The sequence below is a fragment of the Colias philodice genome, chromosome 22 (assembly GCF_061535455.1).
Source record: "Colias philodice isolate Cphi_HAF_F1 chromosome 22, ilColPhil1 Martin Lab GWU primary, whole genome shotgun sequence".
Lineage (NCBI taxonomy): Eukaryota > Metazoa > Arthropoda > Insecta > Lepidoptera > Pieridae > Colias > Colias philodice.
The window spans coordinates 5,538,424-5,564,318 of NC_143107.1; the positions used below are offsets into that span (position 1 = coordinate 5,538,424).

General features: G+C 32.1%; 2 protein-coding genes across 2 annotated transcripts; one reads left to right on the plus strand and one right to left on the minus strand.

The window, feature by feature from the left end:
* Nucleotides 1-4,946: 4,946 nt before the first annotated feature.
* LOC149478448 (UDP-glucosyltransferase 2-like) lies at nt 4,947-9,454 on the plus strand. The gene is made up of 4 exons (XM_089709183.1): nt 4,947-5,771; nt 5,968-6,187; nt 6,593-6,812; nt 9,178-9,454. The coding sequence occupies exons 1-4, from the start codon at nt 4,947-4,949 to the stop codon at nt 9,452-9,454; spliced, it is 1,542 nt and encodes a 513-aa protein (XP_089565309.1).
* Nucleotides 9,455-15,149: 5,695 nt separating this feature from the next.
* On the minus strand, nt 15,150-25,263 carry LOC149478449 (UDP-glucosyltransferase 2-like). Its single transcript, XM_089709337.1, has 4 exons — nt 24,360-25,263; nt 20,131-20,350; nt 16,403-16,622; nt 15,150-15,661 (listed from the first exon to the last, which is right to left on the minus strand). Exons 1-4 carry the CDS (start codon nt 25,176-25,178, stop codon nt 15,382-15,384), a joined length of 1,539 nt encoding a protein of 512 aa, XP_089565463.1. The 5' UTR covers nt 25,179-25,263; the 3' UTR covers nt 15,150-15,381.
* Nucleotides 25,264-25,895: the final 632 nt, after the last annotated feature.

Consider the following 25,895-nt stretch of genomic DNA (forward strand, 5'->3'; position numbering starts at 1 on the left):
ACCTAAACCGTATTTGAATTAAATCTGTTGATTCGCTACCTACATCCTAATTAGTGCTAAGACGCGAATCTGTATTCAAGTAAGCAAGGATTTAGTGAAACTAATGAGCGTGATTTAATTAAGCGTCTTAGAACTACGTGTATAAGGTTCAAAGTTAGTTTTTAGTTTAGTTGCGAGTACGAAGTTTAGGCTCTAATGCTTACGAAAGTTTGTTTGTTATTAATTTCTGCAGGAATAGTTGAACCAATATTTAGTCGATGTGGGAAGCATATATATAGAAAGTTTACAACTAAGCTAGCAAATATTTTTACTTATTTTAAGTGTAGTTATTGCAGGATAAATAAATACCAGTACAAAGCTGAACTCATAGCGTACACAAAATTACGCAACCTCGTTCGTACAATACAGCAAGGATCCGCCCCAGCTTCGCCTGTGGTACATAAATAATCCAATAGCACTTAGGGATCACGTTCAAATCCAACCGTTAAAGATGTTTTGCAATCGGTCCAGTAGTTTCTAAAATGAGCGCGTTCAAACAACCAAACAAATTATTCATCTTTATATAATTACTATAGAAAAGAGTCAGTATAAAGAAATTTTCCAATCCCTTTTTCTAATCAAGGAGTTAATGTCTTTCACCATGCTGTTCACGTTTCCACACAAAAAAAGACGGGTTGCACTCCGGGAGTGCCGGCAGAAGGGAAAACTTGATTATTAACGTTGAGCATGTTTGATATTTTGGAATGGTATCCGTCTTACGCTTTTTCGATCAGGTCACGTGTCCTGACGCGAGTTTAAGATTTTATACCCATTACAGAAAAAGTGCTCAACGCCGCTAAAGAAGCCACTTCAAAAATAACCTTACATTAATTCTGCTCTATAAACAAAAGACAATGGACGCTAAAACTAATAATCTGGGTTATATAAAGGTAATAAAGTAGGTCGGTATAAAATCCGAGAATATGCGAAGTCATTTTGTCGATTTTAAAACTGAAGAATTTTATTGGCCAGCAAGCACTGGACCGATTTTCTGACTTAAAATGGAAATATCACGACAGCTGTATGCAAATGCAGTGGACTGTTTAAATTCGGCTGATTCCCGTGTTTTAGATATAATTTATATGGCAATTATGAAGTGCTGTTTTGAATCAAATCCAGATTTATATGAATATCATGTTCTATGCGATTATTATTAAGGCGAAATTGTGTTGCGTTTATTACGGTTTTACGCAATAATTTAAATAGTTAATAGCGTGAATTATAAATTATAAGTCCTAAGACGTCTTTGGTAGTGCCACTATTATTTTTATTTTATGGAAAATACAAAAAAATCACAGTTAAGTAAGTTTTCTAAAAAAAAGATTATTTTTTATGTATTTCATTATATTGGTGGCTCTTGTTTATAATATCGTGATTGGTGTTACAATATTAATTACGATTTGCTCTATCATTTTGCTTTTGTTGGTTAAAAAAATCTTTAGTGTTTATAGTCTCAATAGTTTATGCCTTACTGAAATTGATACTAGATGTCGCTATGTAATAGGTACGTTCAGAAATTTTAACCACTAAATATCGTTCAATTTATTAAAATTTTAGAATACCAACGAAAATGCTTATTTAAAGACACTGTTTTATTTAAATTAAGGGCTTGTATTTTGAATTAACATCCTCATGAATAATACAAAGTTGTTGAAACAAATGAAACTCGTTTGAAATAATAGTGTTTTTTAAGAACTACCAAGTGGTATAATAAATTCGGTAGGGAAACTTTTGTGACACACTTTTAGGTGTTTTCGGGACGTTTCAAGTAATTTGTATCCGCGAAACCTCGAAATATGAGCGCAAATTAGGCAAACGGAACGAAATTGTCCTTGTTTAGGGTTGTGAATGTTGTGATATTATTTCTTACGTTTTGGTATTCTGTTTCTTCATATTATTTGGTTAGATTGATATGTAGTTCAACGTTTAATTATGATAGCGTTGTTTTTCTTTTTTGTTTGGTTTTAAAAGAAGATGGTATTAATAAAATATAGCCGTTGTGCTAATGCAGATTGCAATCTATTATTGAACCAAATTTACAGATGAATTATACATAAAATAGTATATGGTTCCATCATCCATGTATAAATACCAAATAAATCCTTTATACAAAAAAGGTCACCGACATCTCTGGGAGGAGATACTAAATTGGAACCAAATGATAAGTATTTTCTTATAAACATAAGAAGAATCATTTCAATCGGTTGAAAACCCCACGGATAATATATCGACCAACACCTAAAGAAATATCCTTCTTTATCTTGGAGTTTCGGTTAAAAACAACAGAGCAGACGCGTCACCTGGTGGTAAGTGCTCCACGTCGCGTCGCCCATATGTACCCACAGTGCCAGAGACGTTGTGAGTATTTTGCCGGTCTTTCAGGTAGGAATATGCTATAGGTATGGACTTATTTAATTTCAAGCAATACACAGCCCTAGACCCAAATTCTGCGAGAGAAACTTTTATTTTACGAGCTCTGTGATTCTGTTAATGTGCTTCAACTTTTATAATGAATCCTCAGTCTGGTTATTTAGATAAACATATTTTTGCGGTTTCTAGTTAGGATATCTATTTTGCAAATGCATTAAGTAAGCAGTAATCATCTCTTTTTCTTTTTGAAATTGTTATTTCCAAATTCAAGATCATAGTTTTAAGAAGAATACAAACAGTTCCTCATGAAATTAATGTACCTATTATTTTAACTGTACATCGTACAAGGAATTATTATTATAGAGATTTGCAATTTTGACAACGAAACAAAAATATTATGTAGTTTCAAATATTGAAATCCCTGACCGATCATGGCTCAATATAAAGATATAATAATTGAAGTAGGTAGGTTCTTCATACATTGTTCTGAAAATTAAAATTCACCGTGTTCTTAGACAGTACACTATAATTGCTCACATCTTGTAAACGATAGAGCACGACCTTAGTAGCGGCACGTTAGTCAATGTTACTGGATGAGCTTTATGCAATAGTGAAGCCAGGGAAATTAAATTATTCAAAACAAGCGGTCCGTTCAACATCGCCCGTGGTACATCTTTACGTTTTCTTTCCATAAGAACCATCTTTGTACTACAAGGAATATTTGAAAAAAGAATTGTCGAAATCGTTTCAGCCGCTCTCGAATTTTGCGCTTACTAAGTTTTGGTTATTCATTTTTATTACCTAGACTAGACTACGCACAAGGAAGTTTAGAAATAGATTATACTAACTATAAATGATGAATGTGAAGTGTGAACCCAAAGACAAAAAACTAATTCATGTTATAAATTGTACTGTTGAAAGGGCATTATTTTGTAGGATTTTGTTTCGTATTTATGACATAATAATTTACTAACGCATTTAAATTGGCGCGGCTTATTTACTTTTACAAAATGAACTTTGAATACATGTATAAGATATAAGAACTTGTCAAAAAATGCAAATATCCACCAAATTCATTTCACAAGCGTCAACTGTTTTTCTTTTGCATAATGCGAGCGTTTTAGGAGAAGCCAAGAGATAGCGTGCAGGCGAATTAATTAGGCAACTAAAAACTTTGCTCATTTCGGCTAATACCGTGAACAAGATGAAGGGCCAGTAAGTTTAGAAGTTTCTTTCAAATTACTCAAATAATTGCTGGATTTTGGATGACAAATGGACGAAATTCTCGCTGTTTAGACAATTTTCAGATTCATTTGGTTTGTAGGAATGTTTTTAGGGTTGGTTTGGATGATTTATGGAAAGTAATTGAGAGGAAAGATGTGATGTTGTTTGTTTCTATGATACTTTTTAGTCAAATTGACTTGACTAAATCGGAAGCAACTGTATCTTGACACTTAGCTGTAGCTTGGAAAGATGACTAGATCATAAGATCTTAAGGCCTTGTAAAGCATTTTTACATTTCACTTTTATAAATATTGTTAAGATAAGACTGATTGTACAATAGACAATAAATAAATATTTTATGAGTAAGAAAGCTTTTATTTTTCTTATATTGTGTACGAAGCCGGAACAAGCGACTATTTAATATTTATTATTTGCCAGACAACCGTGATTCACTCTTTATATGTAAGTTGAGTAAATAAAAATTAAAGCCATTGTTTCATTATAAAGAGTGAACATGTGTATAAATAAAGTAATTTATTCCCTCAGCCCCCGGAATCACAGACAAAATAGAAAATCTATTGTGTCGTGGCCCGATCGGGCCGCTCGGTGGTCAACCGTCAAGGGGTTATGACGATTGTAATTTATGGCGGACGGCCTTGACGACAACCTGTAATTAGTTAAATAGTAACTGATAATAATGATAAATGATAATATTATGTTGACAAATCTCATAAGATAGACAATATTACAAAATTGAAAATTTCAATCCCGTCTTTTTGGTAGTTACGGAATGAAAGTTTCATAAAAAAGTAGGTACTATTTCTACACAAAAATTATTGCTACCTATTACTTATGACTTATTTAAATTTAAGAACAGAGGAGGTCATTGTAATTCTTATTGAACTCAAAGTAGAGGATAAATTAAGTTCCGATGCAAAAGTGGTTAGATGATATCTAATAGATACTGCTCATTTTTGGCAAATAATCAAATTAAGATTAATTACAATATATCTATAAATAAGAACTGGTAGTTACCATGTAGTAACATTACGTAGGTAGGTACTCTTATAATTTGTAATAATTATTTCGAATCCTATAAATTTATAAAATCCTTTTCGAATACTTTTCCTTATCTGCATGTGTAGAAGGAAATGTGAAAACAATGGTAACAATAATAAAGTGGCACAAAATTTTTCTTTACTTAGTTGTTAATTTTATTGACACAAATCAGTGTAAACATAATCGACAATTTATTAAATTCACGAAGTATAAGTACGAATACATAGAAAAATTTAATGAGTCTCTCAGAAAATATGAAAGCCATAACTGCACTTCTGTTAATAATTTCAGTAAAAGTAGACGCAGGTCGAATTCTTGTGGTTGTACCAACTCCATCAGTAAGTCATCAAGTGGTTTTCCAACCCCTCACTCAAGCTTTAGTAGACCGAGGACATGATGTAGTTGTTATAACAACGGAACCATTGTATAAAAACAACGATGGACCACCGAATTTGACAGAAATCGATGTCCGAGATATCTCTTATGAAGTATGGAAAAAGAAGTTCATGACCAACACAGCTATTGGAAAGAAAAAGTACTTGATACAAACTGTGGAACTGTTTGTCGAACAGTTTGCTAAAGCATTTGAAGTACAATTGCAAAGTAATCAAGTTAAAAGACTTGTAAATGGTGAGCTAGGTAATTTTGATGTGCTGATTGTAGAAGCATCTGTGCGTCCAGCTTTAATTTTTTCACATATATTCAAAGCACCAGTGATACAAATGAGTACATTTGGTGCTATGTTAAACAGTAATGATATAGTTGGAGCACCTTCACACCCGCTTTTATACCCGTGGAATTTACACCAAAGATTGTACAATTTAACTATTTTGGAGAAGGTCCAAGAGCTTGTCAAACATTGGCAAATATATAACATGTATCGAGCTTACGAAAATATCGAAGAAGAAATGTTGAGGAATATTTTGGGACCAAATATACCATCTTTGCAAGAATTGAGTAAGAATGTACAAATGTTGTTTTATAATAGTGATCCAATTTGGTCTGATAGTCAACCTGTGCCTCCAAATGTAGTGTACGTTGGAGGCATTAATAAAAAACCTGAAAAAGAACTTCCTAAGGTAAGGTAAAAGTATCATTAAATGTTAAACTCATTAAATTGACTGCAAATTGATGAAGGTTATAGGTAGTACTGAAAATATTTAAAGAAAATATTTTCGCCTTTCTTTATAATAAGAAGCAGTTTCGAAATGTTAATATAGGGAAATCGTTTTTCCAAACAATACGCTAGTAAGTGCAGTGTTATATTATTTTTAGGACCTACAATTATATCTAGATTCATCAAAGAATGGAGTCATCTACGTCAGTTTTGGGAACAACGTGAAACCATCACTCCTTCCAAAGGATAAGTTGCAGATATTCAAAAATATATTTTCCGAATTGCCGTACAATATTCTGTGGCGATGGGATACCGATATTCCCGATAAATCTGATAACGTTAAAATTATGCGATGGGTTCCACAAACTGATGTATTGAGTAAGTGGAAATGAAACCTTTGTGTATTGACAACTGCTTGCTTTATAAAGACATTCTTTTGTTCTATCTCAATTTATCTTATATATAAAATTCTCGTGTCACAATGGTCTGCATACTCCTCCGAAACGGGTGGACCGATTCTCATGAAATTTTCTGTGCATATCGGGTAAGTCTGAGAATCGGCCAACATCTATTTTTCATATGTACCACGGGCGAAGCCGGGGCGGACCGCTAGTTGTTATAGTAAAATTATTTGTACAGATCCGATTTGTTTATAGAAATAGTTGCATTGTTAAGGATACTGTGTATAGATATACAAACGCAATTTCCTCTTTTAGCGTGACAAACAATTGCTACTTATTATAATTACTTTAGAACTTATACTTATAAAATAACTTATTTTAGGACATCCAAAGGTAAAGCTTTTCATAACTCAAGGAGGTTTACAATCTACTGAAGAAGCGATTAGTGCTGGTGTACCTTTAGTGGGTATACCTATGATTGCTGACCAATGGTACAATGCTGAAAAATATGATCACTTTAATATTGGCAAACAATTGGACATTGAAACGTTAACGGAAGAAGAATTTAGAGCAGCTATTAAATCTGTTCTGGATGATAAAAGGTCTATAATGGTTTCTTAATCGTTAATTTGAAAAAATAATTATATTTCGATGGTATTTTGCTTAAAATGATAACCACATTTTCATTCATCATATTATGTTCTTTTTCCTACTACACTTGTAAAAATCACCAATTTGCATGCAACATAGGACTAGTCAAATACAAATTATAGAATTATGACGATCGTTATAAAAACATATACAGGGTGTCCCAAAAAGTAGTGATGAACGGAAGCTGGGAGGTAGAGGACCTAGAGGGCTATCCGAATCACCCCCATGTGTGTTAAGCGATTTTTCGTATTTTCGGAGTTATGACTCTTTTTTCAATTTTTCACCTATCGCCGAGTACGATGATATTTTCACTCATGGTAACATCAATTATTGCGGAAGATGCTTGATTTTTTTTTGTGTGCTACGCTGAAAGATAAGCCAATTCAGTATGGTAATATTTACTATCGTTAGATCTTTGAATGGAATAAAAAAAAGGATGAAATGCCAAGAAAGGTAAAATTTCCCGGTATGTTCACCACTTCAAGGGCCCGTAAAAAAATAAAATCACATAAAAAATGTTTTCCGTTTGGCTTTTAAAAACTTGCTCTATCTATCAGGTAGCTACCCTGAAAATTTCATTTTATTATTCAGAAGGCTTCAATCGAAAAATTGAAATCTAAATGTGGTAAGTGCAAAAATTTTATTAACATGATGATCATTAAAACCAATAAATAGGTGTTTAATTACCAGAATTTTTTAAAATGACCCCGCTGTTGCTCAGTGCAAGTGCGACATCACCGTAAAAAGTTGTCTTTTAAATGTCTGAATGCCCTTTTATCATTTTTAATGGTTTCTTCTGCTACTATGAATTTCCGGGTTATTTCGTCCAAATTGTAGCAGTCTCTCGTCTTTGTAGTATCCCCACGGAAAAAAATCAATATGGTTTATGTCCGGAGACCGTTCAGGCCAGGCTAAAGGGTAAAGATACCCTGAAAGATGGATTGGTCGTTGCAGCCTGCGCATGCGCCGGTGACGCTTGCCTTAAAACCGGGCCTCCACGGTCCTTCGACCTAAACCCAATTGATTTGTTTCAATGGGGATACTAAATAGACCTCGGCTACTTGAGAGAATGCCACAATTTGGACGAAATAGCCCGGAAATTCATAGTAGCAGAAGAAACCATTTAAAATTATAAAAGGGCATAAAGACATTTAATAGACAACTTTTTACGGTGATGTCGCACTTGCATTGAGCAACAGCGGGGTTATTTTAAAAAAAATTCTGGTAACTAAACACCTATTTATTGGTTTTAATGATCATCATGTTAATAAAATTTTTGCACTTACCACATTTAGATTTCAATTTTTCGATTGAAGCCTTCTGAATAATAAAATGAAATTTTCAGGGTAGCTACCTGATAGATAGAGCAAGTTTTTAAAAGCCAAACGGAAAACTTTTCTTATGTGATTTTATTTTTTTATGGGCCCTTGAAGTTGTGAACATACTGGATAATTTTATCTTTCTTGGCATTTAATTCTTTTGCACGCCTCATAAGCGAAGCGTTGAGGTGGGTACTACTGTCACTTCGCGCAAAACATCTGATTTTTCAAACTTAAAATGTCTTTATGTATCATACATTGCACTTGTAAGATAATACATACACACACATATTAAGAAAAAAACACTATTTTTAACATTCATGATATTTTTGATGTCATTTTTGTTATTTAAACTAGTTAAAAAACAGTTTAAAAAAGTTCTGTCTTGGACGTCCGTGTGTCTGTATGTGCGGATCCTTTTTCTTGTTAACACGATAGCGACCGAAATACTTTACTAATCGAGTCTTTTTTTTTCTCTTACGCTTGAGTATGCTCAGGAATAGAACCCTTTCATTTTTCAGGGTCTGATTCGATGTGGTTTAATTGTTATTATTTATTAAATAAACAAAAATAATAATTAATAAATAATTATTAAAAAAAATTATGAGGCGTGCACTTTTGGATTTTCCAAACTATTTTTTATTCCATTCGAAGATCTAACGATAGTAAGTGTTACCATACTGAATTGGCCTATCTTTCAGCTTAGCACACAAAAAAAATCAAGCATCTAGCGCAATAGTTGACGTCACCATGAGTGAAAATATCATCGTACTCGGCGATAGGTGAAAAATTGAAAAAAGAGTCATAACTCCGAAACTACGAAAAATCGCATAAAACACATGGGGGTGATTCGGATAGCCCTCTAGGTCCTCTACCTCCTGGCCTCAGTTCATCCATACTTCTTGGGACACCCTGTATAAGCAGTATTTAGTACTTCAACGAACAAAAGATTTACCAAAACAAGAGTAACTTACATTAAACATACTTTTATTTGCAGTTATCGTGATAACGTAGTAAAATTAAGGAATTTAACGAGAGATGAGCCTTGGAGCGCCGTGGACCGCGCCGTGTGGTGGACGGAGTACGTGCTGCGGCACGGAGGGGCGAAGCACCTGCGGGCCGCCGCCGCCAACATGCCCTGGACTCAGTACTATGAGATTGAATTAGTGTTGTCTATCCTGTGTAGTACTATGATCGTTTTAACTATAGTGGTATATGCTATGTTACGATGTATGAAATGTATTTTGAGAACAAATAAAGTTAAAATCTTGTAATGTTTATTGGTGTTGTTATTTAGTACTACGATCTTAGTTAAATGTTAATAAATAAATTAACATTATTTACATTTAGTTAAAATACTTAAGTACGTACAATCAGTCTTAGGATTTAGGATTTCACCAGAAGGGATCATCTTCATTCAACAATAATGTGATATTATTTCATCGAAGTTTCCATTTTTCTACAAGGATCATATTATTAAGTTATGATGTTTGAAATCGGGTATAAAATAAAATAATTTGGAAAATCCAAAAGTGCACGCCTCATAATTTTTTTTTAATAAATATTTATTAATTATTATTTTTGTTTATTTAATAACAATTAAACCACATCGAATCAGACCCTGAAAAATGAAAGGGTTCTATTCCTGAGCATACTCAAGCGTAAGAGAAAAAAAAAGACTCGATTAGTAAAGTATTTCGGTCGCTATCGTGTTAACAAGAAAAAGGATCCGCACATACAGACACACGGACGTCCAAGACAGAACTTTTTTAAACTGTTTTTTAACTAGTTTAAATAACAAAAATGACATCAAAAATATCATGAACGTTAAAAATAGTGTTTTTTCTTAATATGTGTGTGTATGTATTATCTTACAAGTGCAATGTATGATACATAAAGACATTTTAAGTTTGAAAAATCAGATGTTTTGCGCGAAGTGACAGTAGTACCCACCTCAACGCTTCGCTTATGAGGCGTGCAAAATAACAAAACATTTACCTAGTTATTAATGTCAGCATATTTGTATCTTTTATTTCTCATTGCATTAAGGAGGTCCAGAATAACACAATTTTGCAAAATTATGTTAATATACCCCTTATGTAGTTGCACGCAGAGACCTAATTTGCATTTTCATATAACGTCCGAGCTTAAACGAAAATACGATACTCTAGAGAGGTAAGTACTTACTTTATTTTTTTTTGCAAGTGACTTCACACAAGAAAGGTGTTGTTGAACAAGACTAGTTAAGGAAGACCTCTCATTGGTTCAAAATCAAGCATTTCTATAACTCATAGATATATTATTATGCTGCTTACAGCTTACTGTTAGATGAAGCTTTAGCTTCATCCAAATCCGTCCATTACTTATTTCGTCAAAGAGTAACAAACATCCTCACAAACATTCACATTTTATAATATTAGTAGGATAGAAAAGACCACCAGTCCAGTCTATCAAGATCCCTGTCAGAAGAACAAATTCATCAAAATAAAAAAAGAATATCAATACTACTAAACATTTTATCCATCGCTAAGGCAAAAAGTCAGTAAATTTCCGTAATTAAGAAGTACAATTACCGTAAAATAATTAAGCCTCACGGCAATCGCAAATGCGCCATGAATAAAATTAGCTTTTTAACATAAGGTATAAAGGTATTTGCATAATTCTGCTCTATTTTGAGTACAATGTTAATTTACCCCGAGTATATAAAATTGTTGTGTGAATTTTGCATAAATATATGAATAAGTTATTCTGTCCCAATATACTATAGTCCTTTTCACCTATGATGATTCCTGTGACACTTCATCGTGTTCCGAATTACGTATTTTATGTTTAAAACGCCAAAATAATTTTAGTGCATAATTTATATTTTTATTTTATGGCGGAATTATTGCCAAAAATATAAAAATAAAACATCTTAGACTTATAAATCGAAAACAGTATTGTTTAGTTTAATATAATGAAAAATAAAATAAAATAACACAAAAATATAATACCTACGCAATTTGTGTACATGAAATGGATCGTTGAAAAATCATAGAGTTGGAAAATCATATAATCGGCGCCCATCTTGTGATCGTTTGTCAATCGAGTCAATCGTCTGTACGAGTGCATACAAGTTTCATTTTTATAATGATACTTTACGTGGTATTCTGTTATTGTTACTAATTGTTATTGTTGACTTTTTGTTGCTGTTGTTTGCTAAGTTTCCTTAGTTAATTGTTGGCGAAATGCCGAAAAAACTAATTTTGGTACTTTATTCAAATCGATTTCATTTCCATATAAAATATTATCGATTATCGAAAACAATTGATATGATTTCAGTAAAGACATCTCTACACGTGTCAAAAATCCATGTGTCACAGAAATCATCTTAGGTGGAAAGGACTATAATATTATAAACGTGAATGTTTCTAAGAATCGATGGATACATGTAACTTTGTCATCCTTGTCACTTAACTCACTGTATAATCGATACATTTTGAAGTTGCGTAAGTACTATCTAATTGGTTGATTGGTTAATTTTAATTATCGTTTTGTGCAGAAAATAGCTAGTAAACTAAAAGGGTCATTTTAACAGTAAAGAGTATTGCTTTAATATAATATATTATATTCATTTTAATGTGGCTTAAAACTTTCCTCATAACCTTATAACAACAGCTATCATCAAAGTCGGTGTTTATTAACCATCAAATAAAAAAATCTCGTTTATTTGAAATAAAAAATGGCGCCAACGTCACGACTAGTACAGAGATATAAATCAAGGAAAATTATTGCATAGCCAGATAATATTTCTTTATTCTACTGACCAACACGATGTTTAATGCATTGCTGGTGTATTTAAAAGATTTATTAGCACTGCCTTTTATTATAGCTTTTATTTAACAAAGAGTAGTGCGTTTGGTTAATGTGTGATTTATTAATTGAATATTGGATTTAATTAAGGAAATTAAACAGTAAAGGTTAGTAAACCCTAATGTTGAAAGTTGTTAAATACCGTTTAAATGTCATTAGTTCATATTATACAGCAACAATATTTGTCGCTCCCTGAAAAGTGTTAAAATGCATCTAAATAAATCCATTAACATTTTGCCTTTTAATCTTATAAAATCTATGTTAATGTTTATTGTTTATAGTTACCTGCACGCTAACATTGATGGACATTTTTTACCCTCCAACTTGATTCTGGCAAATATGTAGTTATATCTTCTAACAGGAAAAAACTTCTACATAGCATGCAAAACCTTTTATGTAAATATTATAAGATTGTGTGATCGGTCAAGCTTATTATTTCGAAGATACTACAAATAAACACATAATTAGGCTACACATACTTCAAAAAATTATAAAAATCTAGTTCTAAAAAACTGGATATTAAACCAACTCTTTTCTCAACTATCAATACGTCATTTCTTTAACTTTGTCACACCTCAGTGAAGTTACCGGAAACTTCTACAATTTTGCCCAGAAACTGGGAAAGTTTAAAAACTTGGTGAGGCAACAGCAGTTGTCCTAAGTTCAACCTGAGTCGAAAGCTTTTTCAATGCGACGTATCGTTTTTAATATGACCGATTAATAGATTTGGCTAATGCATATGCAACTTTTACAGTTTACACTTAATTAACTATAGCTCAGTTATTATATTATTACAAAATTGTTACGTCTTTTTGTCATATACTGAACCTTTATTATTATCGCCAATTGCATATTATCTCTTGCTTTTGTAAAACTGTATATGTGTGGATGTGGAATAAAGGATATATAAATAAATATAAAATAAATTATCGTATAATTATATTGATACATAAAAAAAAAATTAAAGTTTCAGTAAACAATGAATATTTTTTTGTGCCTAAGTTTGAAGCCAATTTGAAGCATTTGTGTTTTTGTGACACTCCTCAGGCATAATAACACTCTCGGATATTTTTTTTTCATAGCTATACTTATTAAATCAATCTATAGAAACACAATTGATGCAATTTAAGAATGTTTAAAACTTCTACAAATAAATTTGCTCTTACAATTTATATAGGAGATATTAAAATGAAAATATTAATCGTCTGATGGATATTTATCAGCGAGATTAAAAGATACTTACATGTATATTGCTCGAAAACTGTTATATTATTTACCTGTACTGGATTTCGGGTTTGATTGAGATAAATATCACTTCAACAGCCCACCACGCTGATAATAATATGTTGGTATATTTATTCGGAACTTTAATAAATGATTAATTAAAATCTTTTAAAATAAATATGATATTTAACGATGTAACTACGCCCGGTTTCGTTTTATCACTGATTTCTTTAATCAATGTACCCTATATTTAAACCGAGGAAATTATTAAGATTAAATTTAATTCCGAATAAAGCATATTTTGATTCTGGCAATATTGGCAAATCAACTGTGAGAACAGTACTGTGTGTAACAAGGTGTGTAAGTACTATCATTAAATAAATCCATATAGCGTTTTTAACATAATACATATACAATATCCATACCTAATATTATAATTAACTAGCGGTCCGCCCCGGCTTCGCCCGTGGTACATATTTACGTTTTCTCTACATAAAAACCATCATCGTACTTCAAGGAATATAATAAAAAAAGATTTATCGAAATCGGTTCAGCCGTTCTCGAGTTATGCGCTTACCAACACATTTTGCGATTCATTTTTATATATAAAAACTAGCGGTCCGCCCCGGCTTCGCCCGTGGTACATATTTACGTTTTCTCTACATAAAAACCATCCTCGTACTTCAAGGAATATAATAAAAAAAGAATTATCGAAATCGGTTCAGCCGTTCTCGAGTTATGCGCTTACCAACACATTTTGCGATTCATTTTTATATATAAGAAAGAAAAGATGCGATAGTAACTCTGTCTGCTTGTTTGTTACTCAATCACGCCTAAACTACTGAACCAATTTTCATGAAATTTGGTATGGAGATATTTTGTTACCCGAGAAAGGACATTCTATTTTTTATCCCGGGAAAATGACGCAATCCTGGAAATCCCACGGGAACGGGAACTATGCGGGTTTTTCTTTGACTGCGCGGGCGAAGCCGCGGGCGGAAACCTAGTAAAGAATAAAAATGCGTAAAAACCATAGACAAACTAAGCAGTACAGCTAACTTATAATTTTGTCAAATACATACGTCTAGATTAGCAAACAATATCAATGATTTAAATTTGATTCGAAACAATAATATATTACGATAACCATAATTAAATATTTTGTCCAATTACGAAGTCAATATATTCGAATGTGTAGAATCAAATCGCTAACTCGTTGTTAGCTTCAAAGCAAAACTATACTCAGTTTTAGTTCAATCTGACTTTGATATATTACTGTTTTGTACATGTCACCGTCATCTGGTTGAATCTGCTATTTGATTGAATGACTAGCGTGTTCATTGAATGACTAGGCCGAACGTTGATTTAACAAGCGTAACTCAACGTCCAACTAGTTAACGGAATATACATAGCCTTTTGAACAGAGCGTATATAATGCTCGGCATATTATTAAATGACTAGCGCGTTCATTGAATGACGACATTTAATTGAACGACTAAAGGACAACTCGTCAGTTTATGAACGCGCTAGTCATTCAATCAAATAGCAGATTCAACTAGACAACTGCGACATACATATTACGCAATCATGGCTTAAACTTAGTTCTATCTTGTTTCACCTCAAGTATGTGATATGCCTTGTTTAATTTATATTTTGAACTAAATTCAAAATGGAAGCCGCAGACTTGACGCAATTAAAACTTTTATTTATATTCTAAGGATTTATGGAATTTTGGTATAACGATGAAAATAAATTTAATATTGGCGGTGTATAATATTTTATTTTGGAAGTTTTAGATTCTTTACGAGGTTGAATGAGGATTGTTAAAACTATGTACAGTATTTTATTGTTCTTTATTTTATAAATCTTCATAATCATAAAATACTTTAAATCAAACATTCCAATATTACATTTGTCTTATAATATGTATAACTTTTATACAATTTGGAATGCACAAATATGAAAACAAAAATATTTACAATATCTTCACAAATATGATCATTGGTCATGCATAATAAAGCTGCTGTAACAGCTAGGACTTTAAAGTACATGATATATTATTTGCAAAACCGCGTATACATATTTTGAGTACAAATCAAATACAAACACAAAAAACAACTTATACTTAAGCCTTTTTAACCTTCACACTAATACGGTTTAACATCCTCCATACATAATATAAAACTGCACCTAACACACCTATAAAAGTAAATATAACAGCAAGGAACATCAACACTAATTCAATCTCATAGTACTGAGTCCAGGGCATGTTGGCGGCGGCGGCCCGCAGGTGCTTCGCCCCTCCGTGCCGCAGCACGTACTCCGTCCACCACACGGCGCGCTCTAGGGCGCTTTGAGGCTGGTCGTTTAGGAGATTGCGAAGCTTTATCACATTTTCGCGGTAGCTGTAAAAAGTGGCATACATAATGTTCTTTATGATGTAGAATAGGGATGTGCTTTGGTATATTATACAGGAAAGAAGCGCGGAAAGTTATTAAGCTATTGCATATCTTCTATCGCGGGCCTTGAGCGCGGGGACCGAATCCAGAAATTTAGTAACGAAAAACCTCACGCTCCCCACTCCGACGGGCACGGAGGTGTGGCTTGAAGGCATAGCATGCAATAGCTTTACCGCGGCAGCCCCCGAGTGCATACACGTCTTTTTTTTAATTATTAATATCTCAAAAAAATGCTCCTTCAGAATCAGAAATTGCTCCACTTCTATAATTATTTAGTTTATTTATAATTAGTTAATTTAAAAAAAAAATTTCAATTACTGAAAACTTGATTGCAGCTGCTTTCCGAATGTGTGGTAAATTTTAAATATGTTATGATATTTCAAAAGTGCTTCTAGAAGAAGTCTAATTGAATAAATAAATGAGTTTGAGTTCTTGACTACGATCTCGCCTGATGATAAGCTAAGGTGATTGTAGGAATAAGGTACGGATGAATTTTACTCCGCATGTAATTTGGTGGAGAATTTAATCGCTATTATTTTGTTCTTCTAACAGACAAAATTAAAAGTCGATTTCTTCATTTCTAAGCACTAACATTGGTAAAACGTTTACTTTTATAGATACTCTTATAAGTTCACTTCCAGAAGATGCATAACATTATCTACTTTTATATTATGTGTATCAACAAACCTTTTATCCTCAAGAACAGTTTTAATAGCTGCTCTAAATTCCTCTTCAGTAGACCTTTCCATGTCCAGTCTTTTCCCTATACCAAAGTATATATATTTCTCGACATTATACCATTGGTCTGCTAGCATAGGTATACCTATTAGAGGTACTCCAGCATCTATGGCTTCTTCAGTAGATTGTAGACCTCCTTGCATGATGAATAACTTGACGTTTGGATGTCCTGGAATGGAAGATTTAAAATTTTATGTAAATTTATTACATGGATAGTAATGCCGAGAACTTCTTTTAGCAACTAGTTGACCCAAGTCACTTCTCCTGCCTTTACTCAAAAGGAATATTGATTGTATGCTGTGAATATAAATAGATTACTCTATAGATAATTGTGTGCAAAATAAGATTAATAGATCCAACACAAACATATTTTTTTTTCAATTTCAAGCAGTAGGTAATGTAAAGTACATACTTTACTATAATTACATACATATGTAATGTAGAAAGTAATTGCACAGTATTACAATATTAGGAAATAATATTGTAATACTGTGGTAATTGTATGAAGGAAATTATTCCCATGATGATCGTCTCAGCCAGTAATTTGCTTCTGATCATGTATTTTCAATGTCCATAAAAATAAATAATACCAATCCTGTAATTGGTGAAAGTCTTCAAGACTTGATTGTACTGTTGAAAATTAAAGTTTCGATAACAAGCGTTATTGAAATTTGCTTGCTTTATTATGATTTCGTTGATATAAATTAATAGGTTAGAATGCGAAGCAAACCCAAATAGATTTTGATAGCGATATTAGTTTGTTTAAGGTTGTTATTATGATTAAAAGATGTAGTATGTCGGATTGTTCATGTAAATATTCAAATATTTGACTTAACTATAATTAGGTGAAGCATAAAACTTTATAAACTAACTTTTGGCTAGAATAAAGCCTTAGAAATTGGTATATTAAATTTATTCATACTTATCTAGTCTCGCAAATGCAGCGAATAGAATATTATAATAATTATGTATTCAGATAACATGCAATGCAAATAGGCTATTTTTATTATTTATCTAGGCAGAATGCTAAAATACATATAGGTTAAAACGTCTTAAAAACAATGTTAATTGAACATCTGTATGCGCCATGCAGTGTATGCTACATCATGTATGTAAAATATAATATACAGAATTCGTAATCATAGCAATCAATCTTACTTCTTCAAAGGCAGCGGTAAAGATAATAAAATACCTGGGTATATATAGGTACTAGTAGTTAGGGTAACTTATTAGTATGTTTGTACTTTGTTCTAGAGTTAATAATACAAAATGTACAAATGTCACTGACATCGGCTGCTTCCGCGTATTTTAATGATAGTTTTTGCTGGATTCCGTTTAAAAACATGTTACAACGAAATCGAGTTTATGAAGTTCTCTTAGTTTTTTCAAGTCGGTTGGGTTTGGAAAAAAAGGTATGACAACATAATGACTGTATTTTTTTTGTAATTTTTGATTTTTCCGAATAAACAAAGGGGAATGAAAAGCTGGTTCCTTCTGTGTGGTCCCAACTCCCAGCATTTGATCAATTTCTGACAATTTAAAGGCTTTTTTGTTTATTGTTAAAAAAAATTTTTAGCATGTTCCTATATCGGTTAAATTTCAAAATTTCGAAGTCTTCGTAGATATTTCTATGTAGTTAACCTTTTATTCATAAGAATCTGTTACTATTAAGGAATCCTAATTATATCCTTTTTTTAATTATTATAGTTAAAGGATTTTGAAATAAAAAAATCAAGTTATTGCATTCAAGTTGCAGTCACGTTGTATGCAATTATGGTCTTGGCGTTTATCCAATGTCAATCTAATATATTACAAGGAAAATATCATATTGACCTAGATGTAAGCGGTCATTGAACCAGCCTTTGGGTAGTCGGTTCGATTCCGACCAATTAAAGTATTAATAGGCATGACGAAAGATTTTGAAATTCTCTTCCATAATGTGTGTATACGTTTACTATACAAGAAAAACCCTATATTTCGGTAATATACTTAAATTTAACGAAGATAAAAGCCATTTTTCAAAAAATATTTATTAACAGCTGTGCCAAAACAGCTCGCAGGTGTCATGGCGTAGGCGTGACGTCACTCTTTAGTAAATACGTAATTATTTGTACGCATTGCGAAGAAAATTAAAAAAAAAATTTATTTAACCCATTGACCACCGTAAGCCCCGATCGGGGCGCGACACAATAGATTTTCTATTGTGTCTGTGATTCCGAGGACTGATGGATTAATATGTGTTATAGAAACGAATTTCAAAGTTTATAAGTGGTGTGCAGTATTGCAGTGTGAATCCACATAAAAATAATGTTCAAAAATGTGTTGGTAATTATTTCAAGCGAGAAAATAATAAGAAATGATTGTATAAAGTTGGCGCGGAGAACCCCGAACCATGTATTCGTGAATTCGCAATTATATTTCTGTTCTGAGCCGATAAAGCATACGTGAAATAATAGAAAATAAATAAAAATGCGTATTCTCAACATATTCATAACAACAAAACACATCTGACGTGAGTTGTTTTCTTAAGCGTGACGTCACGCGTGTTTTAGTCAAAATGGCCAACTACAGTATTTCAATGTTTTATTGCACGCCTCATAAGCGAAGCGTTGAGGTGGGTACTACTGTCACTTCGCGCAAAACATCTGATTTTTCAAACTTAAAATGTCTTTATGTATCATACATTGCACTTGTAAGATAATACATACACACACATATTAAGAAAAAACACTATTTTTAACGTTCATGATATTTTTGATGTCATTTTTGTTATTTAAACTAGTTAAAAAACAGTTTTAAAAAGTTCTGTCTTGGACGTCCGTGTGTCTGTATGTGCGGATCCTTTTTCTTGTTAACACGATAGCGACCGAAATACTTTACTAATCTAGTCTTTTTTTTTCTCTTACGCTTGAGTATGCTCAGGAATAGAACCCTTTCATTTTTCAGGGTCTGATTCGATGTGGTTTAATTGTTATTAAATAAACAAAAATAATAATTAATAAATATTTATTAAAAAAAAATTATGAGGCGTGCACTTTTGGATTTTCCAAATTATTTTATTGATAATCTCATTAATCTTAATGTTTTTAAGATTTCTAAGTCACTATATTTAATTAATTTATTACACATTTTCCCTTAAAAACACTAATACGATCATTTATGGATACTGTCGTCATGCCTATTGCAGGTACCTACTAGTTTAAATTTCAATTCTAGTAGTTTCTGAGATTAGTTTGAACAAAGAAAGTATTCAGCTTTGTACTAAGTATTACTAGGAATAGATTTACTATAAATCTATTAATAATTGATAATATCTTTAAAAATTAATAACTGTCAGTCACCATTTCACATCTATTGCACATAATATCAACTGACTTACTATTATCTCGAAGTTTACACATCTGTGTTTATTGTTTTCTCATTTTTTTTCTTTGTGATGTTCTGTGTTATTGTTTGTTAATAAATGTTTATCTAAATCTCTATGACTAATGTATGACTAAAATAACTCTTCACAATGGGCAGCGTTAGGCGCGTAGATGCAATCACGATAGTGTAGATAACCTCTATGATCGGCTGTATCAATGTAGAAGTTTATTCATAATCGCCGTAATGGCGGCAAACATCGACGATCATTTATTGGGCCAACGCTGCCCATTCTGTTGGCCCATAAGACTTACTCAGCAGGTCAGATTGTGGAACCCACTGCATTGTCTTCACATTAGATGACTTATTGGCTATATCCACGTCCCATCTCCACAGTACATTTTGTGGCAGTTCAGAAAATATCCTCGTCAACATTTGGACCTTTTCCAATGGTAATAAGGACGGTTTTAGGTTGTTCCCGAAGCTAATGTAGATGACACCATCTTTCGATGAATCGAGATACGATTTTAAATCCTGGAACAGGGGAATAAGGATCAATTTAGTTAAATTAGACTAGTAGACATAAATTTTTACATGATAATTGACTAGTGACAAAATGCAGTAGATATCTCATATCAAGTAATGCGTGTAGATATCAAGATTTAAAATTACATCAGTAATATGCACCAATATTACGAAATAAATAAATTTTTAGTAGTATATTTTTAAAGTACTTATGCTCAAAACACATTATTTTCTGTCGTGAAGATAGGTACCTATAACAGATATTAATGATACTTACTAAAAAGCAAATATGTAAAATAATTTTCTGAATCATAATAACTGCGTTAAAAACAACCGACTTCAAACTTGCACTTGCAACATTTACAAATACAGACAAAAATGCTCATAAAATAAAAACTACTGGGCCTATCCGAATAAAATTTTTATGGGACCAATTCGACACCATCCCGCATCGAACAAAAAAAGAATCACGTAAATCGGTTCAGAAACCACGGAGTAATCGGTGTACATACATAAAAAAAAAAAAAAAAACATACCGGCCGAATTGATAACCTCCTCCTTTTTTTTGAAGTCGGTTAATAATATTGAAACAATTTGTTAGGAAAATGCAACTTTATATTTTATAGTTTACACTATTAATAATTCTAGTATTTACTATTTATACTTTTATGATTAGTTTTATTAGAATATTGAAGAACCTGATTTAAAATTATCATTGTCACTTCCGTTAAAATACATTTATAAATACAATAATAAAAATACAATAAATCAAATCGATTATTTCTGTAACAGACTAGTTTTTTTAGGGTTCCGTAGCCAAAATGGCAAAAACGGAACCCTTATAGTTTCGTCATGTCCGTCTGTCCGTCTGTCCGTCTGTCCGTCTGTCACAGCCGATTTACTCGGAAACTATAAGTACTACAGTGATGAAATTTGATGGGAATATGTGTTGTATGAACCGCTACAAAAATATGACACTAAATAGTAAAAAAAAGAATTGGGGGTGGGGCCCCCCATACATGTAACTGAGGGATGAAATTTTTTTTTTCGATGTACATACCCGTGTGGGGTATCAATGGAAAGGTCTTTTAAAATGATATAAAGTTTTCTAAAAAACATTTTTCTTAAAGTGAACGGTTTTTGAGATATCAGCTCTCAAAGTCGTAAAAAGTATGTCCCCCCCCCTCTATTTTTATAACTACGGGGTATAAAATTCTAAAAAAAATAGAGGTGATGCATGCTAATTAACTCTTTCAACGATTTTTGGTTTGATCAAAGTATCTCTTATAGTTTTTGAGATAGGTTGATTTAACTGTAATTTATTATATTTGCTGCTACGGAACCCTTTGTGCGCGAGCCCGACTCGCACTTGGCCGGTTTTTTAATATTTAATACGATATATTATTGCTTAAGTATACATCAATGATTTCCTTAATGTTTTGGGTAGAAATAATTTATGTTAATTTACATACAAATTATACAAACATGAAATGGGTCTGACCAATAAAATGTACGAACCTTGGTCCGTGTTTTATTGGACGAAATAGGGTCTAATTCATGCATAGGACCAATTGAAAACACACAGTTTTATGAGGGAAAAATTATAAAATTACGTCGTTATTTTGCTCTGTTATTTAATCATTTTTATAATTTAAATAAAAGTTTTACAAATGTTTAACAAATTGGTATATATGTATTTTGAAAACGCTTTGCAGTAAACTAACATACAAAAAGGAAAATCTTATAAAATAGAAACTCACAGTGAAAGGCATTACTTTCATATTTTGGGGCAATTCTTAAAATGATTAGTCCTACTAATTCCTACTATTCCTACTAATATTATAAATGCGAAAGTTTGTGTGTGTGTGTGTGTATTTGTTACTCTTTCACGCAAATACTACTGAACCGATTACAATGAGCACACATACAGAGGATAACTTGGATTAACACATAGGATAGGTTTTATCCCGGAAATCCCACGGGAACGGGAACTATGCATTGAGTTACTATGTACAACGTACTAGAGAGGACATCGCTACTACACTTTTTCCCAACACGAGTTAGAGTCAATCGTCTCAAACCATTTTTTTTTGTCTGTATGGAACTATGCGAGTTTTTCTTTGAAAACGCGAGCGAAGCCGCGGGCGGAAATCTAGTGACTAGTAGGTAGATAGTACATAAAACAATTATGTAACATTGGATACGTTTATCTGGTAAGAATTAATACGATGGAAATATCCACTTTGTACAGTAATTTCGATAATAAGAGTCCTATTAGAATCGATTATGCTGCTGTATTGTATTTAAACAATTCACCCTTGCCTTTGTCATAAAACTATTTATGGTATGCGACAAATAACCTTTATAGTATTTTTTGTTCGTTCTAGATGTTCAAGTTCTGGTTTTGAGACGAAATCTAGGTATTATTCAAAGGTCATTCGGCATATCTTTTTTTTGACATGATTATTACTAGGTAGTTTATTACTTGACCTTTACTTTAGTCTTTAGTCAAAGGTAGTTATTGTAACAAGCGCTCTTTTTGTTAATTATTATTTGGGTTTAGTTTGAAGGTTGGAGCGATGGAGTTGCATTTAATAGATAATGATAATTATCATTATATATATAATATTAATTATCATATTAATTATCATTATTTTGTATGTAAACAAATCGAAACGGTGCGATTTTTAAATTTATTTCAGTGTTAGATAGGTAGCCCATTTATTGCGAAAAGCTATCATTTGGTTGGTTATAAATTGGTCATTATTGTTTAAAAATTTATAATGAATTGATGATCCAATATTGAATAGTAGGTAAGTAGGTATCTAAATCAAAATCTATTTTAATTGTGCCTTATAAAACTCATAAATCTTACAATATATTATGAATAGAGACTAATGAATTATTTATAGTTTATCAGTTTGTGTTACTAAAAGGACGTTAATAGGTACATATAGTTTTTATTAAATATTCAATGTTAATACATTGAATATTTAATAATATACAATTCTTATAAAGTTTTTTGTATAGTTCGATCATCACAGTAATTTTTTACATAAGGTATAGATATAATTAATATGTTTATGATAATATAACCTCCAAATTTATTTATATTTCGTGTCAAAAATCAGCTTCATAAACCAGCACGTAATTACATCCTTGTTTATATAAGATACTGTTACTAAGTATAAATAATAGTACCTACCTATGTCCTCTTATGTATTAATATTTAATAGGTATGGGGTATATGCAGTATACATATTATGTTAATTTTCTTTACGGACAAGTAGGTATCTAGGTGATTTAAATAATATTAGATTATTAGATATGATAAATTATGAATATGATTTGAAAAAAAAAGAGTCCACTTCAAAATAATTTATTATCATATTTTTACAGTTGATAAAAGAATTCATCTAGGTATTTGACGTTTTTTGTACGTGGAAAGCCGTAAAATGGCGGCGAAAATGGTCATCTTACGAAAAATAGAGAAATTGCTAAGAATCTGCTTGCAATTCACGCAATTATTAAATAAATGATTGAATGTCAATTTTTAGGCCACAGTTTTCCAATACAATCGATTCAATTTCTTTTGTTAATCCCCAACGGGTAAAAGGCATCACCTGAATAAGTTTGTATAGGGTTGAATATAATTCTTTCAACTGGGACAAGGACTTAATCAATCAATTAATAAAAAGATAAGAAGTAATTGTTTACAACATTGTTATTACTATTTACACTCTCAGTATAAAACAATAATATCTTGCAAAAGTATAAAAATACAGTTATGAATCATATCAATCATTATTATCCCAAATGCGAAAACGTGTTTGTTTATTTGTTGGTTTTATATCTTTATTTCTTCGAAACGATGGGATTTTTGTGTCTGGAGACACGTAGCTAGTTCGTAACTTTTTTACCACGGTAGAGAATTCTCATGGCAATAACCTTTGACCGCGTAACTGCGGCAGAAAATTTAATTCAATTAAAATAATCAATCATGTCAATTTTAACTCACCTGAGGCAATTCCTTTCTGGGATTTTTATGAATTCCTCCAACGTACACTACATTAGGTGGCACTGGTTGCTGATCCGACCAAATGGGATGACTATTATAAAACATTAGATGCACATTATTACTCAATTCATGTAACGATGGCACATTTGGATCAACGACTCTTCTTAACATTTCTTCTTCTAGCGGTTCGTATGAAGCGTAAATATGTTCTATGGTCAAACGGTTCGTTAGTTCCTGGACCTTATCCCATAGTGTCAAATTGTACAGTCTCTGGTTTAAAATCCACGGATACAAAAACGGGTGTGAAGGCGCACCAACAATACTGTTGCTGTTCAACATAGCACCAAACGAACTCATTTGAATCACTGGCACTTTGAAAATATGTGAAAACACTAAAGCTGGACGCACCGCTGCTTCTAAGATTAATAGATCGAAATTCCCACGCTCACCACGAATTATTCTCTTAACATCTTCTGTTTGTAACTGCGTTTCTAAGATCTTGGCGAATTGCTGAATAAACAGTTCAACAGTGTGAATCAAATCATTCTTCTTCCCAATCGCAGTGTTGGTAAGGAAATGCTTTTTCCACGCTTCATAAGATACCTCCCGAACGTCAATTTCTGTAAGATTTGCTGGTGCATTGTTATTCGTGAATACTGGGTCTGGTGTTATTATGACGACTTCGTGGCCGCGTTTTGCCAGTTCTTGTGTGAGTGGTCGAAACACTACTTGATGGCTTAAAGACGGAGTTGGTACGACCACAAGAATTCGTGCTGCGTACGCCTGAGCAACCAGGATAAATAGTGCGACTGGCAACATGTTTGCAAATGAAATAAAGTAATAATCTCAACGTTCTTGTATATATACAATGACGTTTCGCGAGATGAGTCGCGCTACTTTATTAAAATGGAAAAATATAAGTGTTTGGTGTAATTATGCTAATTTCTCAATGTGTATTCGCACAGTGGTATTGTAAAAATTTTTAGGAAGTATTACTTCCTTACAAGTATTGTATGTAAATTTTTGGATTAATTATTTAAGGTACAAAGAAACAGATTAAGGACAATATAACGGGCTTATTATTTCTTTGCGTGAAAATTAAAACGAGATTTAAAGTACCTACCTATGTCAAATTTATTTCTCAACGCAATAACTTCAGGCAGATATGTATAGTGTATACCAAGTGTATACTAAGTAAAAAAAATATCTCTGATATCATATATAAAAATAATATTATCTCTGATAAAAAAATTATCTTTCACATAGCTTGTAGATAGTCAGAGGTTATAAGGTTATAATTTGTAATCAAAATTACAGATAATGTGTGAAAATGTTCTTTAAAAAACCCTAGGATTTTATCTCGGCTCGTAAGGGTCACAGGTTGATGTTAGATAGCCTATATTGATGACGTTATTGGATATAAAAATAAGTGCAATAAATAATCGTAAATCATATAGGTAATTAATTTAAATGAATGAAAAAATTAATTGTATAGTTATTATAAGTAGTATCGGACTATTTTGTAAATAGGAACAT

Bases quoted from the DNA above. Each gene is read 5' to 3' on its own strand.
- LOC149478448 (XM_089709183.1), top strand. From the start codon at position 4,947: ATGAAAGCCATAACTGCACTTCTGTTAATAATTTCAGTAAAAGTAGAC. The intron at 5,772-5,967 runs GTAAGGTAAAAG...TATTATTTTTAG, and splicing joins CTGAAAAAGAACTTCCTAAG to GACCTACAATTATATCTAGA. The intron at 6,188-6,592 runs GTAAGTGGAAAT...AACTTATTTTAG, and splicing joins TCCACAAACTGATGTATTGA to GACATCCAAAGGTAAAGCTT.
- LOC149478449 (XM_089709337.1), bottom strand. From the start codon at position 25,178: ATGTTGCCAGTCGCACTATTTATCCTGGTTGCTCAGGCGTACGCAGCA. The intron at 20,351-24,359 runs GTGAGTTAAAAT...CCCCTGTTCCAG, and splicing joins CCAGAAAGGAATTGCCTCAG to GATTTAAAATCGTATCTCGA. The intron at 15,662-16,402 runs GTTTGTTGATAC...CACTTTTTACAG, and splicing joins ACTGTTCTTGAGGATAAAAG to CTACCGCGAAAATGTGATAA.